This window comes from Notamacropus eugenii, chromosome 2, assembly GCF_028372415.1.
Source record: "Notamacropus eugenii isolate mMacEug1 chromosome 2, mMacEug1.pri_v2, whole genome shotgun sequence".
Lineage (NCBI taxonomy): Eukaryota > Metazoa > Chordata > Mammalia > Diprotodontia > Macropodidae > Notamacropus > Notamacropus eugenii.
This window is the reverse complement of record NC_092873.1, coordinates 234,884,477-234,906,564: the sequence shown is the minus strand read 5'-3', so window position 1 is coordinate 234,906,564 and position 22,088 is coordinate 234,884,477. Positions and strand designations below refer to the sequence as shown.

General features: G+C 39.2%; 2 protein-coding genes across 3 annotated transcripts in view; both read left to right on the top strand.

Moving 5' to 3' along the window:
* Positions 1-22,088, top strand: part of LOC140526974 (utrophin-like) — a 78,388-nt gene that overhangs the window by 999 nt on the left and 55,301 nt on the right. For both annotated transcript variants that reach the window (XM_072643587.1, XM_072643588.1), the window contains exons 2-3: positions 7,933-8,127; positions 15,976-16,148. In XM_072643587.1, coding sequence (XP_072499688.1) covers positions 7,933-8,127; positions 15,976-16,148 — 368 coding nt within the window. The remainder of the gene's footprint in view (positions 1-7,932; positions 8,128-15,975; positions 16,149-22,088) is intronic.
* On the top strand, positions 9,487-11,205 carry LOC140526977 (transcription initiation factor TFIID subunit 7-like). The gene has a single exon (XM_072643590.1). It carries the CDS (start codon positions 9,669-9,671, stop codon positions 10,746-10,748), a length of 1,080 nt encoding a protein of 359 aa, XP_072499691.1. The 5' UTR covers positions 9,487-9,668; the 3' UTR covers positions 10,749-11,205.

The window sequence follows — 22,088 nt, the reverse complement described above, 5'->3', positions numbered from 1 at the left end:
TTCTGGCCAAAACAGATGCAATTTTTTACATTCATTCTGAGTGGTCTTTTGGACCCAAGGGAGGACTTCGTGGGTGTAGGGCCCAATTCTTGCATCATCAAGGACAGAGTGATATAAGTATAGGAAATCTAATCTCTTAAACACTTTCGAGGTTGCTGGGATGCCAGCTTCCTTTCTCCTCATTGCACTTGTTTTGGTATCTTACTGGAAGATAAGGGTATAATACCCTGTATAGACAGAGGGAGAGGAAAGGAAGGCAAGAAAAAGGGAGGGGAAAGGAAGGAAAAGGAAAAAAGAAAATGAGAAAGGAGAAGGAAAGGAAGAGAAGAAAGGGGAAGGGGGAGGAAAGGAAAAGGCAAGGACAAATGGGAAGGAGATGGGAAGGAAAGGAAAAGGGAAAGGAGGAGGTGGGGCAGTTTCTACTACTTACAGGTTGTTGTTTGTCCTTCTTTCTGGAGGAGGACTGCCACATCAGGACAATATACAAAATGGAGGCAAGAAGAGGGATGATGGAGCAAGGAGCCCTGGGAGTATGGGTGGGAGTTTTGGTGCTCCACCTTTGAACCCTCTAATTAGAGGAATTAGGAACAGAGTGGTGAGTTGTGATTTGAAGGACTTATCCTAGGAGATGATGTGGGACAGTGGGAACACTAATTCATTGTTGGTGGACCTGTGAGCTGATCCAACCACTCTGGAGAACAATTTGATATTGTGTTTAAAGGGCCATAAAATATGCATATCCTTTCTTTGACCCAGCAATACCCCTGCTAGGTCTGTATCCCAAAGAGATCTTAAAAACGGGAAAAGGAATCTTTTACATCTTTTTACTATCTTTTACTCTCTTTTATATCTTTTACATAGCTCTGGAGAGGAGCTTGGGGTAACAGAGTGATAAAGACCTATACAAAAGGTTGCAGTAGGAGAAGTGATGAATGTACAGTGTAGTGGAGTGTATAACATACTGTTTGGTATTTAAAGATCTTTACAACCAGCCTTCCAAGTTTTCATGTCTTCTTACACTTTGCTCCTCTCTTTTGAAGTAAAGAAAGGTCTCTTTATATATTGTCAGAAAAATCAATCTGGGAGGGGGAGGAACCTCAGGGTTTCTGGCCAAAACAGATGCAGTTTTTTACATTCATTTTGAGTGGTCTTTCCGACCCCAGGGAAGACTTTGTGGGTGTGGGGAACAATTCTTGCATCATCAAGGACAGAGTGATATAAGTGTAGAAAATCTAATCTGTTAAACACTTTCCAGGTTACTGGGATGCCAGCTTCCCTTCTCCTCATTGCCCTTGTTTTGGTATCTTACTGGAAGGTAAGGGTATAATACCCTCTGTAGAAAGAGGGAGAGGAAAGGAAGGCAAGAACAAGGGAGGGGAAGGGAAGGAAAAGGAAAAAAGAAAAAGAGAAAGGAGAAGGAATGGAAGAGAAGAAAGGGGAGGGGGAAGCAAAGGAAAAGGCAAGGAAAAATGGGAATGAGAAGGGAAGGAAAGGAAAAGGGAAAGGAGGAGGAGGGCAGGTTGTACTGCTGACAGGTTGTTGTTTGTCCTTTTTTCTGGAAGAGGACTGTCACATCAGGACAATATATAAAATGGAGGCAAGAAGAGGGATGGTGGAGCAGGAGCCCTGGGAGTATGGGTAGGAGTTTTGGTGCTCCACCTTTGAACCCTCTAATTAGAGGAATTAGGAACATGGTGGTGAGTTTTGATTTGATGGATTTATCCTAGGAGAGGATATGGCAGAGTTGACACACTAATTAATTATTGGTGGAGCTGTGAGCTGATCCAGCCATTCTGGAGAACAATTTGGTACTATGTTCAACGGGCCACAGAAAAGTTCATACCCTTTGACCCAGAAATATACCCACTAGGTCTCTATCCCAAAGAGATCTTCAAAATGGGGAAAGAAATAGTATCTTTCCTTTTACATACCTCAGGTCAGGAACTTGGCTAAGAGGGTGATAAAGATCTATACAATAGGTGACAATAGAAGTGATCAATGTACAGTGTAGTAGAGTCTATAAAATATCAAATATTGTTTGGTATTCAAAGCCCTTCAGAGCCTGCCTTCCTAGTTTTCATGTCTGCTTACACTGTACTCCTGTGTTTTGAAGTAAAGATGTGTCTCTTTTTATACTGTCAAAAAAACAATCTAGGAGGGACAGAACTTCAGGGTTTCTGGTCAAAACAAATGCCGTTTTTTGCATTCATTCCAAGTGGTCTTTTGAATCCAAGGGAGGACTTGGTGGAGGCTTGGGTGGGGCCCAATTGTTACATCATCAAGGATAGAGTGATATAAGTGTAGAAAATCTAATCTGTTCAACACTTTCCAGGTTACTGGGATACAAGCTTCCCTTCTCCTCATTGCCCTTGTTTTGGTATCTTACTGGAAGGTAAGGGTATAATACCCCGTACAGACAGAGGGAGAGGAAAGGAAGGCAAGAAAAAGGGAGGGGAAGGGAAAGAAAAGGAAAAAAGAAAAAGGGAAAGGAGAAGGAAAGGAGGAGAAGAAAAGGCAAGGGGAAGCAAAGGAAAAGGCAAGGATAAATGGGAAGAAGAGGGGAAGGAAAGGAAAAGGGAAAGGAGGAGGGGGGCAGTTTGTACTACTGAGAGGTTGTTGTTTGTCCTTCTTTCTGGAAGAGGACTGTCACATCAGGACAATATACAAAATGGAGGCCAGAAAGAGGGATGGTGGAGCAGGAGCCCTGGGAGTATGGGTAGGAGTTTTGGTACTTCACCTTTGAACCCTCTAATTAGAGGAATTAGGAACATGGGGGTGAGGTTTGATTTGATGGATTTATCCTAGGAGATGATGTGGGACAGTGGGCACACTAATTCATTGTTGGTGGAGCTGTGAGCTGATCCAACCATTCTGGGCAACAATTTGGTACTATGTTCAAAGGGCCACAAAATGTGCATACCGTTTGACCCAGAAATATACCCACTAGGTCTCTATCCCAAAGAGATCTTCAAAATGGGGAAAGAAATAGTATCTTTCCTTTAACATAGCTCAGGACAGGAACTTGGCTAAGAGGGTGATAAAGATCTATACAGTAGGTGACAATAGAGGTGATCAATGTACAGTGTAGTAGAGTGTATAAAATATCAAATATTGTTAGGTATTCAAAGCCCTTTGCAGCCTGCCTTCCCAGTTTTCATGTTTTCCTACGCTTTACTCCTCTCTTTTGAAGTAAAGAAAGGTCTCTTTTCATATTGTCAAAAAAATCAATCTAGGAGGGGGAGGAACCTCAGGGTTTCTGGCCAAAACAGATGCATTTTTTCCATTCATTCTGAGTGGTATTTGGGACCCAAGGGAGGACTTTGTGGGTGTGGGGCCCAATTGTTGCATCATCAAGGACAGAGTGATATAAGTGTAGAAAATCTAATCTGTTAAACACTTTCCAGGTTACTGGGATGCCAGCTTCCCTTCTCCTCACTGCCCTTGTTTTGGTATCTTACTGGAAGGTAAGGGTATAATACCCTCTGTAGAAAGAGGGAGAGGAAAGGAAGGCAAGAAAAAGGGAGGGGGAAGGGAAGGAAAAGGAAAAAAGAAAAAGAGAAAGGAGAAGGAATGGAAGAGAAGAAAGGGGAGGGGGAAGCAAAGGAAAAGGCAAGGAAAAATGGGAATGAGAAGGGAAGGAAAGGAAAAGGGAAAGGAGGAGGGGGGCAGTTTGTACTAATGGCAGGTTGTTGCTTGTCCTTTTTTCTGGAAGAGGACTGTCACATCAGGACAATATATAAAATGGAGGCAAGAAAGAGGGATGATGAAGCAAGGAGCCCTGGGAGTATGGGTAGGAGTTTTTGGTACTCCACCTTTGAACCCTCTAATTAGAGGAATTAGGAACATGGTGGTGCGTTTTGATTTGATGGATTTATCCTAGGAGAGGATATGGCAGAGCTGACACACTAATTCATTGTTGGTGGAGCTGTGAGCTGATCCAACCATTCTGGAGAACAATTTGGTACTATGTTCAAAGGGCCACAGAAAAGTTCATACCCTTTGACCCAGAAATATACCCACTAGGTCTCTATCCCAAAGAGATCTTCAAAATGGGGACAGAAATAGTATCTTTCCCTTTACTTACCTCAGGTCAGGAATTTGGCCAAGAGGGTGATAAAGATCTATACAGTAGGTGACAATAGAGGTGATCAATGTACAGTGTAGTAGAGTGTATAAAATATCAAATATTGTTTGGTATTCAAAGCCCTTCAGAGCCTGCCTTCCTAGTTTTCATGTCTGCTTACACTTTACTCCTCTGTTTTGAAGTAAAGAAAGGTCTCTTTTCATACTGTCAAAAAAACAATCTAGGAGGGACAGAACTTTAGGGTTTCTGGTCAAAACACATGCCGTTTTTTACATTCATTCCAAGTGGTCTTTTGAATCCAAGGGAGGACTTGGTGGAGGCTTGGGTGGGGCCCAATTGTTACATCATCAAGGATAGAGTGATATAAGTGTAGAAAATCTAATCTGTTCAACACTTTCCAGGTTACTGGGATACAAGCTTCCCTTCTCCTCATTGCCCTTGTTTTGGTATCTTACTGGAAGGTAAGGGTATAATACCCCGTACAGACAGAGGGAGAGGAAAGGAAGGCAAGAAAAAGGGAGGGGAAGGGAAAGAAAAGGAAAAAAGAAAAAGGGAAAGGAGAAGGAAAGGAGGAGAAGAAAGGGCAAGGGGAAGCAAAGGAAAAGGCAAGGATAAATGGGAAGAAGAGGGGAAGGAAAGGAAAAGGGAAAGGAGGAGGGGGGCAGTTTGTACTACTGAGAGGTTGTTGTTTGTCCTTCTTTCTGGAAGAGGACTGTCACATCAGGACAATATACAAAATGGAGGCCAGAAAGAGGGATGGTGGAGCAGGAGCCCTGGGAGTATGGGTAGGAGTTTTGGTACTTCACCTTTGAACCCTCTAATTAGAGGAATTAGGAACATGGTGGTGAGTTTTGATTTGATGGATTTATCCTAGGAGATGATGTGGGACAGTGGGCACACTAATTCATTGTTGGTGGAGCTGTGAGCTGATCCAACCATTCTGGGCAACAATTTGGTACTATGTTCAAAGGGCCACAAAATGTGCATACCGTTTGACCCAGAAATATACCCACTAGGTCTCTATCCCAAAGAGATCTTCAAAAAGGGGAAAGAAATAGTATCTTTCCTTTTACTTACCTCAGGTCAGGAATTTGGCCAAGAGGGTGATAAAGATCTATACAGTAGGTGACAATAGAGGTGATCAATGTACAGTGTAGTAGAGTCTCTAAAATATCAAATATTGTTTGGTATTCAAAGCCCTTCAGAGCCTGCCTTCCTAGTTTTCATGTCTGCTTACACTTTACTCCTCTGTTTTGAAGTAAAGAAAGTTCTCTTTTCATACTGTCAAAAAAACAATCTAGGAGGGACAGAACTTTAGGGTTTCTGGTCAAAACACATGCCGTTTTTTACATTCATTCCAAGTGGTCTTTTGAATCCAAGGGAGGACTTGGTGGAGGCTTGGGTGGGGCCCAATTGTTACATCATCAAGGATAGAGTGATATAAGTGGAGAAAATCTAATCTGTTCAACACTTTCCAGGTTACTGGGATACCAGCTTCCCTTCTCCTCATTGCCCTTGTTTTGGTATCTTACTGGAAGGTAAGGGTATAATACCCCGTACAGACAGAGGGAGAGGAAAGGAAGGCAAGAAAAAGGGAGAGGAAGGGAAAGAAAAGGAAAAAAGAAAAAGGGAAAGGAGGAGAAGAAAGGGCAAGGGGAAGCAAAGGAAAAGGCAAGGATAAATGGGAAGAAGAGGGGAAGGAAAGGAAAAGGGAAAGGAGGAGGGGGGCAGTTTGTACTACTGAGAGGTTGTTGTTTGTCCTTCTTTCTGGAAGAGGACTGTCACATCAGGACAATATACAAAATGGAGGCCAGAAAGAGGGATGGTGGAGCAGGAGCCCTGGGAGTATGGGTAGGAGTTTTGGTACTTCACCTCTGAACCCTCTAATTAGAGGTATTAGGAACATGGGGGTGAGTTGTGATTTGATGAACTTATCCTAGGAGATGATGTGGGACAGTGGGCACACTAATTCATTGTTGGTGGAGCTGTGAGCTGATCCAACCATTCTGGAGAACAGTTTAGGGCTATGTTCAAAGGGCCACAAAAATGTGCATACCCTTTGATCCAGCAGTATACCTTACTGGGTCTCTATTCCAAAGAGATCTGAAAAATGGGGAAAGAAATAGTATCTTTCCTTTTGTGTAGCTCAGGACAGGAATTTCGGCTAACAGGGTGATAAAAATCCAAACAGTAGGTCATAATAGAAGTGATCAATGTCAAGTGTGGTAGAGTGTATAAAATATCAAATACTGTTTGGTATTCAAAGCCCTTCACACCCTGCCTTCCTAGTGTTCATGTCTTCTTACACTTTACCCCTCTATTCTGAAGTAAAGTAAGGTCTCTTGTTATATTGTCAAAAAATCAAATAGGAGGGGGCGGAACCTCAGGGTTTCTAGCCAAAACAGAGAGTTGTTTTTTTGAACATTCATTCTGAGTGGTCCTCTGGACAAAAGTGAGGACTAGCTGGGGGTGGGGGCTTGGGTGGGGCTCAGTGTTACATCATCAAAAATGGAATGTTGTGAGTGTAAAAAATCTAATCTGTTAAACACTTCCAGGTTTCTGTGATACCAGCTTCCTTTCTTTTGTTTTGAGTATCTTACTGCAAGGTAAGGGTATAATACCCTCTAAGGACAGAGGGAGAGGAAAAGAAGGGAAGAAGAAGGAAGGGAGGGGAAGGCAAGGAAAGCAAAGAACAAAGAACAAACAGAAAAGAGACAGAAATGAGGATGAAAGGATGGAGGCGAGAAAAAAAGGAAAGGGAAAGGAAAAGAAAAGAATAAAGGGGAAAGGGAAAGGAAAAGGAAAAAAGGAAAGAGAAAGGAGAATAAAATTTTTTTTCTGTTTCTCTAATTTGTTTTTTAAAATCCCTTTTTAACTCTTCTAAGAGTTCTTTTTGGACCTAAGACCAAATTACATTCTTCTTTGAGTTTTACAAGGAGTCATTTTTACACTATTGTCTTCCTCCTAGTTTGTGCTTTGATCTTCCCTGTCACTGTAGTAACTTTCTATACTTAAGTCCTTTTCTGTTTTGCTTTTTTTTTTTTTTTTTGGTGCCTTGCTGCTTTTATGTGAAATTTGAGCTCTGTTCCTGCACAGGTGAACTTTCCATTAACTGAAAAGCATATTTTTTAGAAGAAACACCAACCGAATAGTTTCTTCATCCTGATTATATTTGTGTGATGCTGACATCAAAGGAGGAGAGGTTGTTTGAGGGTAGAACTGTAACTAGAAAACTTCAAAATGTAATTTTTACCATTCTCTATTTCCCTCTTATAGTAGTTCCTAAGGAAGTATATTTAAGAATTCAGGTTAAAACATACGAAAGCCCTTTATAATTTTGTGTAGTATTAGTGGAGGATTTGAAAAATGTTATAGCTTGTGATATAAATGAGAAATAAGGAAGAAAATTTCCTCTCCAAATGTACTTTGTTGATTGCTCATTATAATAATGTTTAGATTCTGTTTTATAGTGTATTTCAAGTCAATACTGAAATGAGATTGCTAGAAGTTTGCAGGAGTGCAGATTTTTAAATACTGTATTAGAGTATTTATATGTGCAGGTTTGCTTTACCAATAGAACTATTTCTCTAACATTTTGCTTTTGGTAAATATATTGTTTTAAAAATTCTTAATGTCTTTGGGAACGGTAGCACTTTGGTTTGATATAATGTAAGCTTCTTGAGAACATGGTTTGTTTTATTTTATTTTAAATTTTGTACATTTCCACAATGTCTACCATAGAGTAGTAACTTAGAAGTGCTTTTGTCGTTTGATTTCAGCTTACTATAATTTGCAGTGTGTTCCCTTTAGATGAGTATGTATTAACCATATTCCTTTTTTTTCTACAGGTGACCCCCATTGAGCAGAGTGTTACAGTTGATCATCCACATCTGTGTGGAAATAGATCCACTCCCCTCCCTAGAGATTATCTCGAAATTAACAAAGTCTTACTCTCCATGGCGCACCTAGAAGTGTTACTCAGTTTTACCAATCTCAGCAGTGGTTTCTCGGAACAGTTCTCTGCGCAGGAAGAGTCAGTAAAGGTAATTGTCAACGTTATATTTGAAGAGGAGCAGTCAAATGACATTTTGAGATAGCAATTTGTTTAAAGTAAACCATGTATTTTTTGACCTGCAGCCAAGTGAAATGGCACCCAAAATTGGTGATATAACAATCCTGTCTCTTTCCTATCTTTTCTAGGTAAATATAATTATGCTTCTTAAAGTTTTGTAGGTAAAATTGATTATGTACAAAAACTTTGCAAAGCTTTGCAAAGTTAGGGACATGTTATGAAACTGTTACAGTGTTTCAAGGTGTGTTGTGCGGCAGTCTCAAAAGAATTCACAGACTCAGACAATCTCCAACCCATGCCAAAGCATTTATTAAGGATTATACTCTCAACAAGTAGACTAGGCTCCTTAGAGGAACCAGCAGCTTCGCAAAGCAAGACAGGGCTTTTTATAGAGCAAAAGATGCAATTGTCATTACAGAATATATGAATATTAAAATATTGAATGAGGTTATTGATATGGACAGGCTTCCTAGAATTGGTGGAACTAGTCATGCGGTTACCCAGAATATATACAGAAAAGGACACTGGACAGTATTAATGGATAATATTGATATTATAACAAGCCTCTCTACATCGTAAGTTCATCTAAGAACAGCTCTTTGCTATTCCTGCGCAGCCCTCCACTGCTCAGCACCTTCTTGGTGGTGCTTTCTTAATGACTGACTATTGGGAGCCTGTCTGAGACTAGATGGATGTGTTAAGTGGCTGAGGTAATGGACACACTTGCTGCGCTAGTGAGAGAATTAAGCACATGGGGAAGCTGGGAGATTGGGGGTGGGTACAGTGGCTACATTCCATCATTCTCTCCTCAAAGAGCTGGATCCCAAATTCATTTGGGAAAAGGGATGAAAGTCTCAGTTTTCTGTAGCTTCTTCTGGATGCAAAGAGGAATAGAAGCTGTCCCTGCCTCAAAGCTCTCCCAGAGCTCTCCCAGAACCGAGCATAGGCCACATTTTGGGGATCATGGGTGGGTATGGGCTGGAATCTACTGTTCACCTAAGTGTAGGTGAGCAATGGCCTGTTGTCTGGAAAACACAAATCTGGCTCTTCAATATGTAGGGCCCAATTATAAGGAGAAACCAAGATCCCCATTAGAATCATTTGCATTTGATATACAGGATTATCTGATTTTATTAGTTTCTCAAAAATGTCCACTTTGATTCCAGTTTTCTTTAAGAGGATCAGATGCTACTGATTATCCAACCCTTTACATAAAAATGCAAGTTACAACACTTGCAGGTAGAAGCTTTCCACCCCTGAGTTAAGGAATTGTAGAAATGGATATGCTTCAGGTGCAGGGGCAGGAGCGCGGTGTTTGCGTTCTTTGTGATTCCTGCTCGTTTGAGGTGAAGACACTTAAGGGAGGCCTAGCCAGGTTGTGACTTGCCTGGGTCTACCACAAAACAGCCTCCATTGTCTCCCAAGAAAATGCCAGAGGAGTGTTTTGGGACCTAAACCCAGAGCATAGGATTTTGAGTGATAGTCATTTATTGTGGAGTAAGACGAAAGGAAATGACTGTTACAAAACAGAAAATGAGCAAGAACAAAGAAGATGCTCCCCATGAGCTGGAAAGCCAATTCATATTACGTCTGCCTCCAGATTATGCTTCCACTGTGAGAAGGGCAATACAGTCTGAAAGTGTCAACCTGAAAGATAAATTGACCATTGAACTACATGCAGATGGACATCATGGAATTGTCCATGTGGACGATGCCCCATTAGCTGCTAAGGTAGTTGACCTGCCCTGCATTACTGAATCCTTGAAAACTATAGATAAAAAAACCTTTTATAAGACAGCAGATATCTGCCAGATGCTTGTGTGCAGTGTGGATGGGGATCTTTACCCGCCTCCAGAAGAACCAGTTGCCACCACTGATCCAAAAGCAAGCAAGAAAAAAGATAAGGACCGGGAGAGGAAATTCATCTGGAACCATGGTATCACTCTGCCTCTGAAGAATGTCAGAAAGAGGAGGTTCCGTAAGACAGCCAAGAAGAAGTACATTGAATCACCAGATGTGGAAAAAGAAGTAAAGAGGCTTCTCAGTACAGATGCAGAAGCTGTCAGTACCCGATGGGAGGTGATTGCAGAAGATGAAACAAAGGAAGTGGACAACCCAGTTTCCCTAGCAGGCCTAGAAATTTCATCTCCAGGAATGAGTCATAAGCAGGGCCATGGCTCCTCAGAACATGATGAGCTTCGGGAGATATTTAATGATATTAGCAGCAGTAGTGAAGAGGAAGATGAAAGACATCCTCATGATGATGAAGATATAAACATCATTGACACTGAGGAAGACCTAGAGAGGCAACTACAAGACAAGCTTGATGAATCTGATGAACAGCGCCAAGAAAATGAGGAAACAAATCAGATGGTCCTGGGAATTCAGAAGCAGACTGATATGATGAAAGGTAAACTCCAAGAAACTCAAGGAAGAGCAAAAAGACGGGAAGATCTTATCATCAAAGTAGAAAATCTGGCACTCAAGACCCATCTACAGGCTGTGCTGGTTGAGCTCAAACAGCAGGAAGAAAGAGAGAAACAACAGCTCAGTTCCTTGCAGGAACAGCTAGAATCACTCCTGGAGAAATAAGAGGTCCCTGCCTGCAAATTCACTGTTGTCCTCACATTGGTAAATGGCTCACATTCCATCCTTTGGGTTGAGGACAATATACATTGTTAATGTGGAAATTTGACTATTTTCATTTCACCGTTTTTCTGTTTCCTATTTTGACTTCATCCCATTTCTCTCTCTGTAACACTGTTTATTTTGCTAGAAACTTACACACTAATAAGTAGAAGGCGATAGGTGAGAGAAGACTGGTTGTAGAAGAGTTTTGGGATTAATAGACCAAATAGTTCATCCTCTAATTCCCACATTTATTTCAAGGTTTTCCTTCTCAAAATCAGAACTTAACTGTTACTTTGTGGTAAGAACCAATTCAACTATAAAAAGATTAGAGGACAGATGCTGTAAAGCTTGTTTTGTGTACATTTTAGTTTCTCAACTGTTCTAAATCTCTTATGTAGAGGAGCATGTTATATAGTGGTAGATAACTGTCACAGCAAATAAAAGTGACAGCCATTCATGTCTGTAACTAAAGTTGTTTCCTACCAAGCATATGTCTCCATTTTTTTTTTTTACTTCATTAATGTTGATATTCAGTGGATTAATGAACAGTTATTTCTGTGATATGTTGTAGAATCTTTTAAGATATAAGAAAGTGATAGACCATGTTTGACAACTTTTAAGGCTGCATTTTGCATCTACCCTTCACAGCTGATAAAGATGGTATTCTGTTTTCTAGTGTTACATGTTACATTTTTCTTTAACTCTGACTCACCTTGGACTTACTATAAGAGTTCCAAGTTAATTCTTCATGCTGTGAAGTTTTTCCAACTACATTAAAGAGTGATTTGACTCCCTAAAAAAAAAAAGAAAAGAAAAGAAATGAATATACTCATAAGAGGCTAACTTTTACTTCAATTATAATTAAAAAAAAAAAACTTTGGAGGATTACAAAATAGTACATATCAGTAACTTTTTCATAAGGAAACATGTTCATAATAAAGTTGAGTTTTCCATTAATGTAAAACAAAATATTGCAAAATATTCCATAGGTTACCTCACTTTAAGAAAATGGGTGACACTGAAATTCTCTTTTCCAAACCAAACTAAAGATGTTTCTGATTTAGTTTTAGTAATTAATAGAATGACAGCTAGGTTCCTCAATCAACTGGACCAGTACCCAGTTATTCTCACATCATTTTGAAACATTTTACAACCTTATGTTGTCTTTGAACTGTACTGAAATCTCATTCCTGAAACAGAAACAAAAGAGGTTCCTGACTTTAAGCTCACAATTCTTGCTTAGGCCACGGAATGACTGTAAATTTAGATCAAAATAGCAAGATCTCACATACTTACATTTGCTCATATACTTTACTGACTACTCGCTTAGTTTATAGAAATTTGCTATAAAAGGAAGAAGTAGGGACCTGATCATAGCACATATCACAAGATAAAATATCCTTAGCTCTGTTTGACTTTTGGTAGGAGTCACAGTTTATCAACCGTGCAGTAACAATTCCACTGTATAGCCAGACTCGGAAATCATCACGTTGGGAAACATTCCTTTTCAAAGGAACACAGTGGGGAAACTGAGCCAGGAGGATCCCAGGCTAGGCTGTGCCAAGGTCGTCCCAGAAGCAAACCTCCCCCTGTTGTCATTTGCAGTTGAGTATATCACATCACCTCTGAGTAGCCTGTGGCATTTTTCTCAGATGGTGGAGTACTGATTTAATGCATACAACTATACCTAAATTCAAACTAAAAAAAAAAAAAATCAGTTATAGGCCCAAGAGCTTTTATCTTAAATGGCAAGTTTCATCAAACTCAGCTTAGGGCTAGATGGAATTATTTTTACTCTTAATGGAGCAATAAAAATGTTACCATAACTTTCATGCATAAGAAGTTTCCCTGAACATCTTTCACCTGTTTTTCTTTCCTTCTTGAATTTACATTTATCCTGGTGTAAAGACCAATCATTAGAAATCATTTCTATATAATAGTATACATGCATGTAATATACAGATAAATATATTTGTATATAATACATAAATTTGCACATTCTCAGCAAGCCAAGCTCATTGTTTAGGAACTCTGTAACCCAAACAAGCTCTTTTCCTGGGCTGATGAACTTGTCCACACAGGAAAATTTACAGAATAAGAGGAATTGACAAGAACCACAGAGAAGGGTCTGCCTGTTCACCCTATGGTAATTCTTCCTCTAGAATGAGGAAAATCTAATACTTTCTGGAACTAATACAATAGTTTACCAATTTGAAACAATATTATGTATTTGAAACTTGAAACAAACCCATTACTGATTAGGTGACTTCAGGCTTACTGAATACAATTCCAAAATACCTAACACGGAAAATTGGGCATCTCATCACCATTGGCATTGTATAGCGGTGCCATCCAATGAAGAAGCTAATAATCCTAGTTAGTACTTATAGTGTCTCCCTCTCCCAGGCATTGTGTTACCTTCTTTACACTCATGTGAATTGTTTTCATGTCCTGTAAGCCAAATTTGTTCCAACTTTGCAGGATACTTGCCTAGTGGGGAGTCCTATGGGTTTGGGTTGGGTAGGGGGAAGGCACTGAATGCAAAGAAATCCTTTTTGTAGCCACCATTCACTTGATCATGTGGTGTCCCTCAGAGAGGGATAAAAGCCAGCTCAGAGCTGACTGTAAAGTTCCTCAAAGAGCTTCCTGTGTCTACAGGGAAATTGCCCATGGACACTGGGGCCCCAAGTGTCTTGTCAAGACTTCCTAGGTATTTGAGGGACCCCAGCCAAGAGAGAGGAAAGGAAAAGACTTACCTTTGATTGAAAAGTATCAGAATCAGACTCTCCTCTCCATGCTGGGTGTCAAAAACATTGTGGTGTTACAAGGCATGTTGTAAGTTTGTTTTGAAAGACTTCACAGACTCAGACCATCTCCAGCCCAAGCAAAGGCTTATTGAGGATTATGCTCTCAACAAACAGGCTAGGCTCCATAGAGGAACCAGCAGGTTAACAAAGCAAGATAGAGATTTTTATGGAGCAAAAGGTGCAACTCATCTTTACAGAATATACGAAGAGTAAATTATCAGAGGGCTGAATTGATATCGGTAGGGTTCCTAGCCTTGGTGGAAATATGTTTATCCAGAATGCATACAGAAAAGGGGTAAAGGGGATATTAATGTACACTAATGATATTATAATAACCCTCTCTACATCCTAAGTTCACCTGAGGCCAGTTCTTTGCTATTACTGTGCATGTATCCACTTAGGTTATGATTTAGTGGTAAAAGATTCTGCTCAGCATCCTCTTGGTGCTACTTTCTTGATGGCTGCCTATTGTGGTCCTATTTAATATTAGGTGGATGTGGTATGTAGTTGAGGTAAGGGACACACCTGCTGTTCTAGTGAGGTAGTGAGGCATATGAAAAAGTTGGGATATTGATGCTGGGAGCGGAGGCTAGAGTCCATCAAAACTATTTCTCTGATAAATGCATTTAGGACACCTTAAGATCTGTAAAACATTTTACATGTATCATCTAATTGGGTCACTGCAATAGCATTGTGAGGTATCCTATCCCCATTTTATAGTTGAGGAAACAGAAGCTATGAGAGATGAAGGTCAGATAGCTACTCTGGAGTATTCAGAGCTATAATGACAGCAAGGTATTTGTTTATTAAACACTTGTTATGTATTGGGCACTGCATTAAGGGCTGGGGAGACATAAAAATAAATGGGGCAGTTGATGCCCTCAAGCAGCTTAAAGAATAATTAATAAGAGAAGACAACATAGAAAGGGAAAGAGAAAAAATTATATGTATGTTGGGTGAGGGACATGTCTCGAAACTGAGATGTCTTCAAAATGGTATGGCGTCCTTGCACTGGGGAGATTCAAGCCAAACCTTTGCCCATCAGAGCTGGCTTTTCAGGGGATGTAATCCAAGTTTCTTTTGGAGGGATTACCGATAATAGTGGTCATAGTACAAACTGCATGGTGAAGAAATAACTGGGGAATGTATTTATGATAAAAGTAGAAACTAGAGTGAAACGTATTAGATTTTATACCGTTAGCATTCAGTAGCACATCATATGGAGAACTATAATTTCAAAGCAAGATCATCACAGGGTGTTTTAGTCATGGAGTTCCAGGCTTGGAAGGAAACTTGAGAGTGTATTTAACTAGGCAGAGGCAGAGCCACATCTGGAATCCATGCCTCCCATTTTCCAATCTAGTCTTTCCTGAAATGTGGCATACTAGAGATGATTACATTACTATTTACACCAATTATAAGTCTTCTTTCTATTACAAAAATTCCTTAATCTAATTTTCTAAATTCATTGTATTAAGTTGCTGAGTAGAGATTGCATATATGAACCATGCCACTGATGAAGCAAGATAGCATATTAACTTTTGCCTCAGTCAATTTTATATGTGTGTACATATAGCATATATCTAGCGTATATGAACATATATCTCAATTCCCTTGATTATTTCCCAAGAATTGACCATTTACTCTATTTCCTTTCCTTGTGATTTTGTTATGTTTTTTATTTTATTCAGTTTTAAATTTGTATGTGCTACACTTCTCTCCTACTCCCATGAATGGTAATGTCATCTATGCTTTAAAGACCAACATTGATGATTTCATATGGCTGAATATATAAAAGCATAATTCTATATGCCTGAGTAACTCATTTGGTTCCTTCCTCATGCCCCCCTCCCCCTTTTTGTCCATTCTTTTTATGCTTTGTATGTATTATGACCTTCTTTCAGAATGACTTTCAATGGGGGCCTTAAGGTTAATGACCACAGCTGCTACTATTTCTTTTAGTATCTGTACTATTTTTATGGGAGTGGGAGGAGGGAAGGGAAGAATTATGACTTTATAACTCTGAGTGAGGAAACTGACTCCACAGTGCAAATTAATACCAGCCTTGTAACTTAAAGTTTAATAAGTCTCCATGATAAAAAGTCTATATGATGTCTACGTGTAAAGGGAGAGCTATTGTAATATTCTATAATAGCCAGCGCTGCTACCGTACTTTCAAACCTGCTGTGCACTTTATGCACAGCATTTTGATATTCCAGCAGTCCTGTGAAGTAGCTACTGCAGCTATGATTCCAGTCTCATCGTTGAGGAGACTGAGGTTTGAGAGGTGAAATGACTCTCCCAAGGACATACAGCTAATATAATCATTGTTAGAGATAGTATCCAAACCCAAGTCTCTATTGACATTTTTTTTTTTATAGCAAATCAATTCTCTCCTGGACAAAGTCGAGGAGCAGATTACAGCTCTTCGTAGGAAGGAGCCCAGAATTATACTGGATGTTTCCCATCTAGGAGCCATTCTGATTGAGAAAAGACTGAACCACTTGAATGAAAAGTGGAACAGTCTGAAAACAACCTACTATGATCATAAAAGGTAAGTCTGTTTTAGCTTATATTTACTATTAAGGATTTTAAAAAAAAAATATGAGGCTCAGCAGTCTTGAAAAGGAGTAAAAACACATACCCCCTCCCACATTAGTCAAATGATTAAATTTCTTGCCTTATTCCTAAATCTGCCTTATAGAAAATCTGAGTATCTACAACTGCTATTATCATTGTGTTTGTGTATGTATTCAATTTTTATGACCAATAGTTTTGGAAAGATCATCATAAAACCAATATAGTAACAAATTAAGGATAATACAAATTAATATTTCATATCAAATTAATGGATGAGTGATAGTTTTTTCTAAATTTTATTTTCTAAGTTTTAAAAATTTCTGTGTATGTTTTTGAAGGAAATGGGATTGACTGTGTAAGAAACTCCTTTGTATGGAGATTCTCTGTTCCAGTAGAGTTTTGCATCTGTTTTATAATTTATAATCTTAGAGAAGTTTCTGGGGTACTATGAGTTGAAGTGACTTTTCTGTGGATACATTGCTGATACGTAGGAGAGAATCTTGGACCTGGGTCTTTCTGACTTTAAATTCATCTATATCCACTATACTATGGCTGCCTATCATTGATGTCTGTATTACAGCTTGGTGCTCATCGCATTTCATAGTAACTTCATAGTAATAATATGCCTAGAGGTTTTTATAGATGGTACTGTGGATAGCATGGTGGACCTTGAGTCAGGAAGACCTGAGTTCAAATCTACTCTCAAACATTTGGTAGGTATGTAATGCTAGGCAAGTCTCTTAACCTTTGTCTACCTCAGTTTCTTCACTTGTAAAGTGAGGATAATAATGGTCTCAACCTTCTAGGCTTGTTGTGGAGATACATTACTATTGGTAAGTCATTTTGCAAACCTTGAAGAGCTATGTGAATATTAGATGTTACACACACACACACACACACACACACACACACACCCTATCTGTGAATGGAGTAAAAATGTAAAAAAATCACAGCCTAACGCTATATTTCTTAATGTGTTTTTTTTAATCTGATCTTTGCCCCCCCCCCCCAAAAAAAGGATGACATACCATGAACAGCAAACTTCTTTTGTAATTGGAAAACTTTTTTGAAGCCAATGCTTTTAACTTTCTCTGTACCAAACTGAAGCTGGTGTGAAAGATAGCTGCTTTGATTTTTCTTTACTATCACATATTCTAATGGGAATGATTACATTGTGAGAGAGTACAGTGATGTGCAGCAGATGGCAGGAAAAGGAAAGCAAGAGGCAAAATAATTTATATGTCAAACAATTTCAGATACTTGCTAATCAACACATGACAGGAGAAAGAAATACAACTTTGGAAACAACACTTCTATACATAAGACATCATGAGATTACAAAAGTCTTTTTTTCTGAGTAATAATTAGTTTTTTGTCAGTCATTCATTTAAGCATTTTTAATGTGCTTACTGTGTTCCAGCCACTGTGCTAAGGGCTGGACAAGCAAAAAAAGGCAAAAACGCTGTCCTTGCCCTTAAGTAGCTCCTAGTCTAATGGGGTTAGCAGCATGGAAAGGAATATAAGATAAATACAGAATGAATGGAAGGTAATCTAAGAGAGTGGGCAGCTAGATGGCACAGTGGATAGAGTGGTGGGCCTGGAATTAGGAGGACCTGATTTCAAATCCAATCTCAGACCCTTACTAGATGTGGGACACTGGGTAAGTCGCATAACCCAATTTTCCTCAGTTTCCTTGTCTGTAAAATGAACTGGAGAAGGAAATGATGAACTTCTCCAATATCTTTGAGAAGAAAAACCCTAACGGGGGTGGTCATGGAGAGTTGGCCATGACGGAAATGACTCAGCAGCAGTGACAGTTCTAAGAGGGTAAGATATTAGCTGCTAAGGGGATTGTGAAAGGCTTCCTGTAGAATGTAGGATTTGATTTAATTCTTGAAGGAAGCCAGGGAAACTCAGGTGTGAAGGAACAGTGGCAGAGCATTTCAGTCATGAAGGGGAGCCACTGCAAAGATATGGATGTGAGAGATGGAGTATCATATTCCAGGAACTACAAGAAAGGTGTATGCTAGATTATTGCAATAGCCTGCTGGTAGGTTTTGGCTTGGTGCAGGTCTCCCCCAAGTCCTTTCCATCCTCCATTAAGCCACTTAAAGTGATTTTCCTAAAGCTCAGATCTGATTACATCCATCTCCCTGCTCAATGAATTCTGACGACTTCCTATACAAAATGCTTTGTTTGGCATTCAAAGTCTTTCATGTCCTAACCCACATGTCTACCTTTCCAGTCTTAGGTTACCTTACTCCCTGACACATACTCTTTGATACTGTGCCACTGGCCGTCTGGCTGTTGCACAAACAAGACAATCCAGTTCTCAGCTCCAGCATTCTCTGGCTGTCTCCCATCCCTCAAACTCTCTTCTTCTTCCGCTGTGATTACTGACCTCCCTGAGTTCCCACTTCTCTAGGAAGTCTTCCCTAAAAAAGCCCTTGTCATTCCAATGCCTTCTCTCTGTTAATTATTTTCTACTTATCCTGTATATATCTTGCTTGGCATATAGTTGTTTGCATGTTGTCTTCCACCTTTAGTTTATAAACTCCTTGAGGGCAGGGACTATATTTTGCCTCTTTTTGTGTCCCCAGAATTTAACGTCATGCCTAGCACCCAGGAGGCACTTAATGAATGCTTGTTGATTGATGGTAGCTTTGGAGAGAGGCTAGGATTAGCTACATAGATTTGGGGATCATCTGTTTCTCGTATCGACTTTTATAATCTTTCCCCTTTCAGTGATTTAGATCATCTAATGGGATGATTGTATAATATTATTATAGTCAGCCTTAATTGTACAAATCATTACTTAAGCACTTCCTATTTCAAAACTAATAATCCATATCTATGTAGGAGGAGAGGAAGATTCTAGAGTAAGAAGACCTAGATTTTAACCCTGCTTCTTAACGCTTCCCTGTGTAACCATGGGTAAATCAATTATATCTCTGGGTTTCTGTTTTCCTATCTATGAAAAAAATTGGGTGAGATTACAGCCTATGAGAAGGTGAAGTAAAGTCTGAACTGGGAGGATTATTCCTAAAGATTTTGAGTCATAGTGGATAGAAGACCTGAGTTCAGACATAGTCTCAGACACTTAGGAGTTTGTGACCCTGAGCAAGTGACTTAACCCCGTTTGCCTCATTTTCCCCATCTATAAAGTATGCTGGAGAAGAAAAAGGCAAACCACTCTAGTACCTTTTTCAAGAAAACTCAACTGGTGACACAAAGAGTCAGACATGATTGAAAGGCCTGAGCAAGAACAAAAATAGCATCTTATTTCCCCAAAAATCTTATTTAGGGATCTTGTTAGAATTTCCTGTGAACATAGTCACATTATTTTGTATGAGCTGTGTGCTAGTTCAAAACCATCTGTTTATACCTAAGTTCAGTCTATAGGAAATCTCTTTAGAATATCAGATACCACTGATAAGGACTTTGAGAAGGCTTGAAAAGTCTCAGGCCTCTTGAGTTTTTGAAGCTCATTACCTTTTTTTTTTCAATTAACAAGCATTCATTTTTTCTCCAGCAAATTGAAAAACAAGAGAAAAAAAGAAAAAATCTCACAATTGCATAAAGTCATGCAAAATAACAATTTCTGTCTGAAGAATTTATGCAAGATGTTTGCCCATACAGTTGCATGTTAAAATCCAGGAAATTGGCTTCCTTTTTCTTCCTCTTGTACTTTTCACCCTTTGTCAACTGATAATGTTGATTTCTTCTGATTGCTAATGGATCCCATTTGGGAGGTTTCTGTAGTATCCCAGGGACCATGTGCTATCTGTATCATGTCATCAATATGCAAGAGTATTGGTCGAACCTAACGGTTTTGTTTTGTTTTTTTTAAACTTTTCAGATTTTGCATTGTACCTCTTCCATGACAGTTGGAAAATAGCTTCACACTGATGCATGTCTCTGTTTTATGTCTTGTTTTTGATATATGATACTCAAAGTATTCTTCAACCAAATTATCTTTATAGTTGAATCTGTCCATGGATTTTTGAATCATCTTTACATTTCCATGGGAGTCAAGATTCTTCCATGGTCAAGGCAATTGCTGTTTTAGAATTTTTTTTAAAAAAGCATGTCAGGATCTTGTATTTTCTCTATTTTTCAGTCAGTTGTTACAGAAGATTTCAGCTGTTGTAGAAATTGCCTACATTATTGATGGCAAACCCAAGTAGAAATGGGGACCACTAAAGTGGACATAAGGGCCCTTATGGACCACATTTTGACCTTCCAAGTTATAGTAATGTTTCTTGTTTTATTTTTATTAATTTGAAAAAATAATTCCAAGTTATGTTTTACTCTGGTCTGGATTGCATTCTGCGGTGTTGTTGGTTGCCTGCAGCACCTCTGATCTACGTGATCCTTGCCTGTCCCTCTTTTTATTAAGTATTTCCTTGATATGTCCAAAAATTTTTTATAGAAGATAAAGTCAGTCTGTGAATTGGTACTTGTTCTCATTTTTCTGGGTCATTTCCTCTCTTGTCAATAGGACTATTGGTAATTGTTTCCACTCCTTTGAAATCTTCACTTCTTTTTGATACATTGAAAAATAGATTCCTGGCTTGCCTTTAAAATTCTCCATGAAAGGACATCATCTATGTGTATTTGTTAATTCCTATTCTCAGTAAAGATACATCTTATATAGATAAATAGGGGGGAAAAGAAGAATACCATAAAAGAGACATTCTGATTTTCATAATGTTAACATTACATTTTAACATAATTTTAATTTTTAACATGAGCTTTGTGCATCTTTCTGGGCAAATCTAATTATTGAGGGAAAAAAAACTTTAATATGGTAATATCATAGTTTACTTTTTAGCATACAAAAAAGGTTAAAATACTTTGCCCTATAGTTGAACAGGATGAGTCCTTTACTTGTTAAATCTGAGCTCCATTCTGTCTCCCCCTTAAGTTACCTTCCCACAGTTTGAAGCTTGAAGTGTAGACTCAAGCTTCTTGGCCCCTCTGTGCTCTTACTGATAACTTACAAATGTGTACTATATATCTCTTACCTTAAAGCTTCCTCTTCTGCTTTCCTTTTCAACTTATTTATCCCCACAGCCTTCTACTACTGTTTCTACCTTCCTTCTATTGAACAAGAAGAGGTGATTGTTCCTTTCTCAAAGCAAATTGTCCTGAATGCGTAAGTAATTCCATTGTGTCCCATCTTCTCCAACACTGACTCCCTTCTCATCTTTACTCTCTGCTTTTCCTTCAAGGCCCTCCCTTTGCTTGTACTGGCTGCTTACCAACATTCATGTATTTCCCTCATCCTCTGAAGATCCTTACTTTATCCATCTATCCCTTTTAGCTATTGTCCCATTTCTTTCTTCCCTTTTATGTCGATCCTTCTTGATATATTGTCCATGTTAGCTGCCCCCACTTTCTTCTCTCTCTCTTCTTAACTCTTTGCAGTCTGAATCCTGACCTTGTCATTTAGCTCCCTCCAGAGTTCCTATTTCTTATCGCCAAATTGGATTACCTTTCCTCAGTCTGTATCCTTTTTGACCCCCTCACTGGGGCTTTGATCCTCTCACTGTCTTGTCCTTGATACCCACTTCTCTGTATGCTGTTGTTTTCTAGTTTTCCTCCCTGTTTTATCACTCTCATTCAGTCTCATTTGTGAGATCTTCATTTAGCTGATACCCTTAGCTGTGGTAGGTGTCCCACAGGTCTCTGCCCTGGACCTCCTTCTATTATCTTTCTGCATTGCTTCACTTGATGATCTCATCAGCTCCCGTATATTCAGTGATCATATCTATACGTATTTTTCTCCACTCTCATCTTCAGCTGCTTATTGAATATCTGGAACTAAATGTTTCATAGAGATCTTATAATCAACATGTGTAAAACTCAACTCCTTATCTTCTCCCCCACCGTTCTCACCACTATCTACTCA

What these genes read in the sequence shown, in the direction of transcription:
- LOC140526977 (XM_072643590.1), top strand. Translation starts at nt 9,669, where the DNA reads ATGACTGTTACAAAACAGAAAATGAGCAAGAACAAAGAAGATGCTCCC.